At 41.2% G+C, this 12,500-nt stretch overlaps 1 protein-coding gene across 2 annotated transcripts in view; it reads right to left on the reverse strand.

The window, feature by feature from the left end:
- LOC138043287 (fidgetin-like protein 1) overlaps window positions 1-12,500 on the reverse strand; it is a 153,803-nt gene that overhangs the window by 122,424 nt on the left and 18,879 nt on the right. For both annotated transcript variants that reach the window (XM_068889482.1, XM_068889481.1), the window contains exon 4: window positions 8,176-8,246. In XM_068889482.1, coding sequence (XP_068745583.1) covers window positions 8,176-8,246 — 71 coding nt within the window. The remainder of the gene's footprint in view (window positions 1-8,175; window positions 8,247-12,500) is intronic.

The following is a 12,500-nucleotide window of genomic DNA, read 5'->3' on the forward strand; positions in this document are numbered from 1 at the left end:
TTTTCAATCGATTTCAAGTCCTGATACTTGCTAAAATTGATTTATCCATCCATTTCAGTAACATAAGAGATTTGACGCGTTTTACACGACTAGGGACATGTAAGTCAACAATACTGTTATAGATGATACCACGTATCGAGGGCATCTGATGGATTATCAAAAGACTCTATAATAGACCAAGGTGCTTGCGCTATATCTTCTGGTAGTATGAGCATACTTTCTCTTGCGAAGACCGGCATTGCATCGTTGAATAACAAATACAGGATAATGGTCATTGAGGGTGACATCGGAAACATGAACTTTAACAATATTGTGGACGTGGGAAACGTAGATGTGGTCGATACGTGAGGTACGTGTAGATGTAAAAGGTCCATTTGTTGAGCTGTTGACATCGACTCGAGTTGGTTTTTCAACCATTTGACTGAGACCAAGGGAGTGGATCCTTTTAAGGAGTCTGTTGGAGCGTGATCTTACACATAGGGTAAATAATATTAAAGTCTCCTAAGACGAAACATTCCTTATTTTGAGCAACGACATTCTCAATGCAAGGTAGCCAAAGAGGTGTCAGTTCCAGCATCAGAAGATGGTGGTCTGTATACATTGAGAATAAGCACAGGTGCTGTGAAGGATTTTGAGCCCAACACAAATACACTCAAGGACCGGATCAGTAATTAAATCGTTTCTGGCGCAGTAGGTTATAGAGGAATGAACATAGATTGCGGTTCCGCCACCTTGGGCACCAGAAGAGCGATCACGCCGAACAAGAGAATAGTCGTCAATGGCAAGCATTTTATCACTCCAGCACTCATGTAACCACATTTCAGACAGTGACAGTACATGTATGTGCACAGTAGGTTTTTGAAGAAGCAATAATTTAAGTTCCTCGAGCTTGTTTCCAGCTTTGATACTCCTTATGTTTAGACGACCAATAATGAGACCCTTAATGGTTACACACGAGTCAAAAAACCCAGGAAGTGATGGTAAAGATAATTAAGAGATATCTGCAACAATCAACCTCGTATTAGCAGAGGAGCAATCGCTTGAGGCTTCATCATTCAAGGACTGTTCATTAGTGACAGACTGCATGCCAATTTGGCTTTCAAAAGATGAACAATGTGGGCATATCCAGACTTCTTCATGAAATATGATTTCAATACACTTGTCAAACGACAGACCAACGCAAGTGTAGTGAAACCAAACATTGCAAGTATCACAAAGAAGACTGAAAGAATAATGTAACGTAACCAGGCAACTGGAACAAAGATTGTAGTCATTGAAAGTGCAGCAGATATCGTAGTCAGAAGGGCTGTTAAAATTGATTGATTGATAGGACAGGATACGTTTTCTGGTCCTGGATTAGTCTCGACGTCGCCACAAGCCAGTAAAATATTAAATGTAGATACAGAGTTATTGTAATATAGGATTTAAGATGCCGCAAATTTACGAAGTCTGTCTTTAGATAATTGAAGTCGAAAAGAGTTTCCTCTGGGTTTCGATGACTAGTTCTAGTTTTGTAGTCCAAAGGTAAGCAGAAGAAACCAGTAGAAATGTTATTACAAGATGAATAATTTGCATAACTGCTCCTTTTGTTCCTTCCATTGTTGTTAGGTTTTGACCAAGGCAAGTGCTTTTGTTCTTGTGTGCAAATCAGCTCAAAATTATCTTCTTCGAATGACATGCAGAGACGAAGAAATTTTTGCATGATAGGAAGGCTTATTGAATCAAACTTGAAGCCAAAACTATCATTTAAGTTGTCATCTGTGCCACGGCTGCTGTTTTTAAACCAAAAGCAACGGTCTACGCCAAAATGAAGAAGAAATATAACCGAGGGCCAAAGTACACATCCGCACCTCATTACATTGCCGCCGTTGCAACTACCATCTTAGATGATTCACAGCTTATTACTTTGAAGTTAGAATCCGGAAACGGTCTGAGAGTCCAGCCTGATACTGGCTCATGGTGCAATGTCATACCACTTCACCTCTAGTACTATATCTGCATATGGAGGTTCACTACTCCCAGTGGTTGGGGAAGTCAAATTGAAGGTGTGACATGAAACACAACACTGCTAGTTAAACTGCAAACTGATCAACAGCCAGGATATTAATTTTGTCCAATTCTATGTCGAAAGGCTTGTATTGGCATGAAAATCATCCAGTAAACAGATAACAATGCGATGGAACAAGCCAGACATGGGCAATGCATGAGTGTACGCAGTAAACGACAAAAGCGACGTTTTGACAAAAGAAGCACTCATCAAGCGTTTTCCAGAGGTGTTCTGCAAGAGTATTAGGAAACTAGAAGGTGAATACCACATCAAGCTGGACAAGGCCGCCTGCCCCAACCAGCATGCACCACGCCGAGTACCAGTAGCGCTGAGAGGACAATTTAAGGCAGAGCTTGACAGGATGGTTCACCAGAACATCATTGCCCCTGTGACTACACCAACAAAGTGGGTCAGTTCCCTTGTGGTTGTTCCAAAAAAACCCGGCAAACTCAGACTGTCTTGATCCACGAGATCTCAACCGAGCAACACAAAGGGAGTACTACCCTCTCCCTACAATCATCGATGTTTTTGCGACACGCCTACACAGAGACAAGGTATTTCTGGCACGTGACCTCAGATGACGAATCTTCATTTTTGACCACCTTCAATACCCCGTTTGGGAGGTACCATTGAAAAAGGATGCCTTATGGATTCAAATCAACTCCAGAGGTATTCCAGCGCAAGTTGTGGTTGCAGGCCGTGGCATCACACTCGAGCAACACATGACCACGATCAGAAACTTACTGCTTTCCTAAAGCGCTGTCAAGAACATGGACTAAAGCTGGACAGTGAGAAACTGTCGTTGAGGCAGACTGAAGTGGCCTTCATGGGAAATGTGGCATCCGGGGATGGACTGAGGGTCAACCCAGCTAAGGTCAAGGCAGTCCTCGAGATACCAGCACCCACAGACAAGACAGGCATTCAGAGGTTACTTGGGATGATCCAGTACCTGAGCAAAGTTTCTACCACACCTGTTGGACATGACCAAGCCCCTTAGACACCTGACCCAACAAGATGTTGAGTGGTGTTGGGGTGACAGTCAGGACTCAGCCCTGAAACAGATCAAGATCTAAAGAGCCTCTGATGCAACACCAGTTCCTAGCAAGGCCATGGTCCACCTTCAATACCCAGTTTTGGAGGTACCATTGGAAAAGGATGCCTTTTGGATTCAAATCAACTCCAGAGGTATTCAAGCGCAAGTTGTGGTTGCAGGCCACGGCATCACACTCGAGGAAGCAACACATGACCACGACCAGAAACGTACTGCTTTCCTAAAGGGCTGTCAAGAATATGGACTAAAGCTGGACAGTGAGAAACTGTCGTTGAGGCAGACTGAAGTGGCCTTCATGGGAAATGTGGCATCCGGGGCTGGACTGAGGGTCAACCAAGCTAAGGTTAAGGCAGTCCTTGAGATGCCAGCACCCACAGACAAGACAGGCATTCAGAGGTTGCTTGGGATGATCCAGTACCTGAGCAAAGTTTCTACCACACCTGTTGGACATGACCAAGCCCCTTAGAGACCTGACCCAACTAGAGGTTGAGTGGTGTTGGGGTGACAGTCAGGACTCAGCCCTGAAACAGATCAAGATCTAAAGAGCCTCTGATGCAACACCAGTTCCTAGCAAGGCCATGGTCCAGAGTAAAGGTACACCTTATTTAACATCGGAAGTTCCTTTACTCTCTAGAGAGTATTCTCCCAAGAAGCCGACGGTGTGCTCATTTTACCCCCCTCTTTCCATCAGTGCTCCGTTTTAACGGTATTTAAAGCTACTTAGGCTACACTGAAAGGAAAGAAGTCGAAACAAGGCTGCGAGACCCGGGGATGGAACTCTGGACCTCTTGCACCAAGGCCGCGCACTAACCAATTGTGCCACCCTTGCTCCTGAGAGTAGCAGTAGACCTTTGCAAGTTGAATGGGCGTACCCTTCTAATCGCCTCCGACTACTATAGCAGCTACATCGAAGTCAGCCGCCTCACTACGGTAACATCAAAAGCAGTCATAAGAGCTCTGAAGGAGATTTTTGCCAGATTAGGCATACCTGACGAAGTTGTGTCAGACAATGGCCCTCAGTTTAGCTTTGCAGAATTTGTAGTATTTGCGAAAACCTGGAGTTCTGCCCACGTCACTTCCTCTCCGACTAACGCCCAGTCGAATGGCAAAGCAGAAAGCGCAGTAAAGGCGGTCAAAAGACTATTCACGAAGTGTCAGGAGTCTGGTCACTCTGAATATCTTGCGTGGTTAGATTGGAGCAACACCCCATCAAAGGGAATCAGCACAAGCCCAGCACAGCACCTGATGGGGCACCGATGCAAAACTCTGCTGCCTATTGCTGGAACCCTACAAATGCCTCGCCACAACACGGAGGAAGAAATACCAGTGTTGGTAGGAGCAAAGGAACAGCAGCGATTTTACTACAACAGAAACGCAAAGCCACAACCACTCATCACTCCTGGAGAAAACTATAAGGATGCGACTACACAGAAAAAAGCAATGGACGAACATTACGTGTGCACAAGAGCTGGGTAACCGCAGCTATAAAGTGAAGGTTGGCAGTTGCGAATATAGCTCCTCGTCGACTCTCCTGAAGTGGATGTGCCTATAGGTGGTGATGATAATAGCCGGACGGCAGCCCCTGCACCTGCCCCCTGTGATAGATCACAAGCACATACAGATGCTTATGGGCCTAGAAATACCAACAGTAATGGGTCAAGAAAGTCTAGTCGAAGCTGCATGACTCCAGTTTGGCAAATGGGAGTATTCAATGATTTTTTTTTCAGTTTATAGTTAAAATGTTAAAGGGGCTAGGTCACGCTATTTTAGGTAATTTTGTTTAATTTTGTTAATTATGAGCTCTAAACGTCAATTTGGCAGAGCAAGAGTCTTTCATTTGCATAATCATGGCCACATAACAACTGCGAATGATTTTCCAGCTGTGTAAATGACATTTTAATATAGACTGATATAAATTTGAAAAAAGGTGGGCCCTCGTTTTTCAAATTTACCCAAATTCAATCCATTTCAACCCTCTCCAGTTTTGTCCATCCATGTCCCTTCTTGGCTTCCCAGTGTTTTGTTAGAGTTCTTCTATAGTTTTGAACAGTAATTTTGATATTTTAGTTAATTCTATGACCATTCGATCAGTGCTGAAATTGCCTAAAATTGCGTGACCTAGCCCCTTTAAGGTTCTGATGGTAGTGCGTCACAGCCTCTATAAAGGGAAAGATGTAACAAGATTATCCCATGCAAGACATCTTATAATGCGTGCACACGAATTCATTTCTTGATTATGACTTGATCAAACAGCAGTTAACCATTGACTCCTAAACCGGCCGTAACTGGCTGCACGCAATGACCTCTGAATTTCCTCAACTGGCCGTAACCGGCTGTAAAAATGGCGTCTTGATCCTAGGCCTCTACCCAGTCTCCTTAGTAAATCTGTATTTTTGTTTTTATGGAGATTTAGTAGGATAATTGACCAATCATTTGTCGTCTTGTGAGCATATTTTGACAGCTAATAAGAGACCCCATGAGGTCTGCCTGATCAAATTATGCGAAGACAATGGCTGATGCACTGGATAACGAATCAAACCATGGGGATATCCCTGCTTTTTTTTCTGATTCAGAGGATAAAGCCCTGGAGCTTTTATGGTTTTCCCGTAAGAGGAGGGGATACTAGGTAACCTAAACGAGTACAATGTAGGTATGCCTGTCAGAAACTCTTGAAAACCCCCGAGCGCATTGCCTGTTTTCATGGAGCAAGCCGTGCAGAATTAAAGGCCTTTGTAGCAATTAACATAATAATGGGCATTGATTAGTTCCCAAATTTAGCTTTATATTGGTCAACCGATGAATTTTTAGCAAATTTGTCGCCAAATAAATTGGTAATTGAAGGAATCTTTGCCTTCGACATACCTTGGAAGATCAGTATCTTCAAGAAATAAATCAAATCGATTGTGTGTTTATATTCCGCAAATGCCTGAATACCTCCAGCGGCTTTCCCCGTTGTTTTCTTTTGTTGTGTAGGTTATCTTTCAATGAAAGTTTTCTACACAATTTGGCCTTGTTTGTTCTCTCATGAAACATGCGGTTTTGTGTATTTCGAAAAGCAGAAAACTTGTGGTGAAATTTTGTTTCTGCAGCGGCATTTGCGCACAATTTTTGCACTTATTCCTGCAAGAAAACGAAGCGATTGGAATAAATTTCGAGCAAGTTTCATCCATTGAGTGGTTAGACTTAACTGTAAATTGCACAATGCATATTTTGAGTTGTAAATTTTTTTTTTCACGCGCTTTGTTAGTTCGCGATCAAACACTTTCTTGATTGCTTAATGTGTGCTGCTTCAAAAAATCTACCTTTACATTTTCAGTTGAGCCTTAAAACGTGTTTTCAATCACTTTTTAGCAATATTTTTATATCACCTGGAAGTTCAATGTTTCCTCTTCAAGGTGAACTTAATTCTAGAACTCAGTCTCTTGTGTACATTTACTGCGCATATGGTTTATTTTTAACACTCACTTACCACTGCTATACCGCGAACATTAGCCAAATAAGCTTATACATCACACACAGCGCACCCGAATTTTTCAATGGTTAAAAGGTGTGAACTACACAGCAATCCGTTTTACTGAATATAGCCAAAGAATCACAGCATAAATCACTTATCAGACTTTAGCCAATCTATACACCGGTGGCCAAGAGGAACCAACACTTGGCATTTCAGATTTCATCTCCTGGGTCAAGTGTGAGCACAGGTTTGAATGGTACCACACCCAGTGAATGAACTCACCCACAGCTGAATTCTGGAAATGCCCCTTCTTTATCACAGAAGATGTCATGTAACGATTTCTTGTACCATCGTTTGCTCATTTTGTAACCCTGCTATCATTGCAAGTTGCTGGCACCAAGGTCTAATAAAGTCACATCTTGATGATTTTAGGGTGATTTTCTTTATAATTATTTTTATATAATTTCACCAGGGTGGGGGAATGTGATTGCAACTTTGTGGCCCAGGGTGAAAAAATTTGGAGGGAAAATGTCAAACCAGGTGGGTATGCTGGAAATATTCTCCCCCCACCCTTTGGAAGGGGGAAACCATTGACAGGTGTGCCTAATAATAATGTTAATGCTAGCATCAAGAATGAAAAGGTTAAAAACAAGTTCACCACCCCAATGCATAACACCTGACAGAGAGGTCAAAGCCACTGTTAAAACACAAGAGATGGAGAAGTGGGGTCTCAATGGATAAAAATGAATGATCAACTAAAGGTTCCACCCAAAGACAACAATACAGTCGAACATCGATTATCCAGACTTGTTGGGACTAGATGAAATAGTTTGGATAATCAACGGTCCAGATAATCAAGAATATGACTATGAATATGAAAAGCTGATTACATTAAGAAAGAGACATTTGCAAATCGTTTGGAAAACAATATGGTCTACATCTTCACTGTCCATTCTGAATACCTGTACATGTGTCGGCAAACGTCATGATCTTTTCCTTGCTCTTGCGGATATCACATATCTGCCGTTTACTAACACCATATTGGTTCCTTTTTCTTCTTTCTCTACTCGCAAAATTATAGCCTGTTTATCTTTTATCGAAAGAACAGATTGCTTATGCTTCAAGGACACAATGATCGTGAATAAACATTCGTGACGTAGTGTAGCTTGTTTGCCGAAGGAGCAGGAAATTCCACTTAGCAACAAAGCAACTCTAAGCCAATCAGAACCCATTCGAAAGTTCTGCATTAGTTACAACGTGTGCGAGCGCTGCTTTATTTTGCTTTTTGAAAGTGAAGCAAACTCGCCTTTACTTCACTTTTCAACGCTGTATTTTAATAAGAATATGGCTACAGATCTTGATCATGACAAATAAATATTCATGACAAAATTGGGACCAGAGAAAAAGTCCAGATAATCGAGAAATCCGGATGATCGAGGTTGGGATAATCAAGGTTCGACTGTAATTGGAAATATAAGACCTATTCTTTAACACACAATGTGTCCCGGTTGGGAATATATGCAAAATTACACATGTATGAATCATAATAATTACAGCCGTATGTCGAGCAAAAAGAAATTTTGGCAATAATTACTGTGGTAAACATAACCAATGCTGACTTACTAAAAGGGAATTGTAGACATGAATGTCCTGCACACTGCTTAAGGACAAACTAGGGCTCCAATTCTGACTCTCTGAAACAAAAACAATACAATATAAAAGGTGTAGTACTGCTTGCAGTTTCCATTATAATACCTTGCAAGCTAAGCTTTCCCCCTATAGCCTTGATGCATTTAAAAGGTGTTACAGTTATTGTCGAAGTAAATTCTGCCCTAATTTTTCATACAAGAAAAGTTTGTATTGCAAAATTACAATGTACGTAACCTTTTAACTGTCTAACCCTAGAGGATTTTATCAGTCAATGGGGGCCCCCTCAGCGCTTAAAGGGTTAAGAGTTTATTTTGCATCATTTTCAGGGGAATTTCACCAAATTTCAATTGCCCAGTAAGTGCGTGCATGTAATTTTCACTTCATCATCTCACTATGCATTAACTAAAATTAATAGCTCTTACTTCATTACTTTAAACTCTTATTTTTCTGTTTAATATATGGCAAACAAGAACAATTTAATTTGTTTAATGTACAATGTCACTGGTTTGTACTGACATTTTGCTTGCAAGCGGCGATGAGCTGAACTTAATTCTGCAAAAGTTTGCTTGTCCTCCTTTTTTTCCTCATCATGCTTTTTGGCACTTCCATAAACAAATATTGGTAGAAGAAAATACTCTGTCTAGAAACTGGTCTAGATGGGAAAATCTAGACCACAATCAATATCAATTTTAGCAAATCAAATTTGTGAATTTGTTAGTTCCCAGTCCTTGCGAGACAGAGCCATAAAATTATTATTATTTTAATTTTCAATCTGGGATATTGCATTCTGATTGGCTCACTCTATATTGATTATCAGCTCATACACTGCAATGACCGTACATGGAAACTGCTTGCGTCAGTCGTTTTCAGGGGTGGATCCAGAGTAGTTCAAGCGATTTCCAGCTCAGCCTGGTTCTTTATTTTAGTTCAAGAAATCAACTACCCTTCTTGTGTGACAGTTTATTTTTTGAATAAAACAAAGAAGCAAAGCATAGGTCGAGTACACAGGACACTCGCCAGACTCGTTGAGTCTCTGGCCGCACGCTCTTGTCCTTGGTCAATGGATTCGGAAAACATCGGGAAAAAGTTCATTAAGCCCAACCATGCCCAGCTAATTTGAAAGCAGCATGGTGGGCCTGGCTGGTATGTGAATCTTTTCACAAATCACTCAAAAGCCTCTTCCATTGGCTAGAAATACTTGGTTTGCCTTGCTAACTACTCAAACATGATTCTGATTGGCTATCCAGGCCGCAAACTACCATGCAAACTACTGATAATCGTATACACAGGGAAGGCTCCCCTAGAAAGTTAACTGCTTTCTTCTCATGTTCTTGTTCATGTTGACGACTCACTACGGAGAGAAAGGAGGACTCTGACTATCGTTCAAGGAAATCCAGTTTGTCAGAAGGAGGACTGTCCTCAGTACAATACTGGCTTACTTTTCAAGGACATCAGCTCGTCTTTGGACCAGACAAGCTCAAGTTCATAGAGAACGTGTGGAAACCAGGTGAGCTATTTGAATACACCTTATTCCAAAATGGCCACCATTTAAATATTCTTTTGTTTTTATTCAAATAAGCCCTTGATGCCTTGTTCTTAAGCTTAACATTCAAAAGAATATTTTATCTTGAACAAGGCAACAAGGGCCAATTTGTATCCGCATAAATCAGCGGCCATTTTGGAATAAGGTGTATACCCAGCATCAGTGGAATGTACAAACTCTAACTGTCATTTTTTGTGTAGATGGCTGAAAAAAATTTCCCTGGCTAGTATACTCAAAATGTTGATAGTGCATTATTTTTGTTTTCCATGAGTGTGTTTTGGAGTGCAGACAAAATATGAATAAACTAGACAAACTGTACAAGTCTCCACTTACCCTTTGGACGTCTGCTGTTTTACGTTTTATCGAACATGCGAGCGGGAAATGCGAGATGCACAATATTTTGCCTCCACTACTCAACCGGACACTCAAGCTAGGTGATATATGGGCATGTTGGCCAGCCAAGCCACCGTGCAGTTTATTAAGCATTGCAAAAGGTACAAAAATACAAAATACAAGACCCCTAAAAAAACCAGCAGGTGGAAAAAAGCGGGGAACATGTACCCCCCGAACAAGGCAGTGGTGCGACCCTCGGGGTTCTAAGGTATTCTTCTTGAAAGACACTACTTACAACACAGGTACCCCAGGCTCACTGTGTATGCCACATAGGTAAATAAAGAGAACATATGAGGCAAAGTTTAGGTCTGAAAATTTGCTAGAAAATGGAAATAAAAATCGATAAAACTCACCATGTGGTGAGCTGTTGTTGTCTTTAATACGTACACGAAGTTTCGGGAAAAATGGTCCCTGTTCTCCTTCCTTCATAGTATAGTGACAAGGTACAATAGGAGACGGAAGCCAGCTTAGGGACTCCAATGGACCCAAACAGCACGTTTTATTTTCGCGAAAATCGAGTCCAGTCGCTAAATAAACACGCCAGGCTCATGGAGTTTCTCTAAACCATGAATCCAAGGAAGCACCTCCAGGTAGCAACGTGAAGCCACCAGACTCCGCTAAACTGGCGGCCAGAAACCGTTGTCCTCGCAAAGTGTCCAATTCAAAATGGCACTCAACTCGGGACACCTGGTGACAAGTATAATAAGTCCCCCTGGAGGGAGGGGAGTCCCAGATGCTCAGTGAATTTTGTTTTTAGCAATTTGGGACTCCCCTCCCTCCAGAACTTATTATACTCGTCACCAGGCGTCCCGAGTTGAGTTGAGTGTACGCATTAAAGACAACAACAGCTCACCACATGGTAAGTTTTATCGATTTTTATTTCCATTTTCTAGCAAATTTTCAGACCTAAACTTCGCCTCATACGTTCTCTATATTTACCTATGTGGCACACACGGTGAGCCTGGGTTACTGAATGTAAATCAATTTATGCTAATCAGGATTATCACAAATTACATATTTTGCCTCCACTACTCAACCGGACACTCAAACTAGATGATAAATAGGTGCGTTGGCCAGCCAAGCCCTACATAGAACTAAAAGAAAGGGCTTGAGTGAAGGCGAAAGTGAATTTGAGACCTCTAATAAACACTCCAAAGAGTCTCTGACATACAGCTGTAGGTATTAATGACACTCACTGAGGATTAACGGTCGGGGGACTCCAGGATTAGAGGCTGATGTACATGTAGCTCCACCAGCTGAGTGAGTACTAAATTAGGCAATGTTGGGAACAATACCATGGAAAGACTTCTTGTTAGAGTTGCTTTAAGTGGAATATATAGCTCATCATAGGCTTATAAAGTGAAAACAAATGCGTATGACTGGCAGAGGCAGAAGAAGGCGTAAAAATACACCCGCATCGGAACAAAAAAACTTAGCACATTTCAAAGAAAATGGAAATAAGCTCATCATGAAAACCTGACGTTCTTAGGCCTAATGCTTGATCATCTGTTAAAATCAGCCTTAACAGATATCCAAACTGACATTGCAAGAAGCAAGCAAAAAGTATTTCACTACAGCCAAGCATACCCAGGATAGCTCAGAGGCAAGTTCACCAAAATAATGCTCCAGCGACAACCCCTTAAGATTATTAGAGGGTCAATCTAAAAACTTAGATTTCCTTAACCATGTTCTCATGCTACTGGACAGCAGATTTGAAGATGATGTTTTTGTGTGCTACAAAGGATTCCATCGATTTTGTTGGCCACTGCCCCATTTGAACGAATAAAGTTATGGAATTTTTTAACTATTATAGACAGAACAACCCTAATAATTATGCAGGTTTACCAGCAGAGCATTTTTGTGGGAAAGAATGTGGAAGGAGAAAACTGACAGAAAAGAAGATATCCCTGACAGCATAGATGCCACCCTGGAATCTGTATACCGTACTTCATATCCTGATAACCATTCCTGTTTCATCAGCATCTTGCGAGAGGTCTATCTCAACACTCGGAAATCTGAAGACTTATTTGAGAAACACAATGGTGCAAGACAGACTGAACGAATTAGCACTGATAAATGCTCATAGAGAAATGGAATTAGCCCTTGAAAAAAATTATCGATTTATTTGCTCATTTACATCCTAGAAGATTGAGAACAGAAAATAATTTATTTTAAATGCATAATTTTGTACTAGACAGTCAGTACTAGTAATTTTAATGTATTTAATGAGTTTTGTCCAGATAATAGTTATAATATTATTGTATCATAGACAACACCACGTGTATCTGTACTGTTCCCCGTTTAAGTTTAAGGACTACATTAATCCCGATGGGAAATAACTCACGACTACTATATAGACACT

This window comes from Montipora capricornis, chromosome 3, assembly GCF_036669925.1.
Source record: "Montipora capricornis isolate CH-2021 chromosome 3, ASM3666992v2, whole genome shotgun sequence".
Classification (NCBI taxonomy): Eukaryota; Metazoa; Cnidaria; class Anthozoa; order Scleractinia; family Acroporidae; genus Montipora; species Montipora capricornis.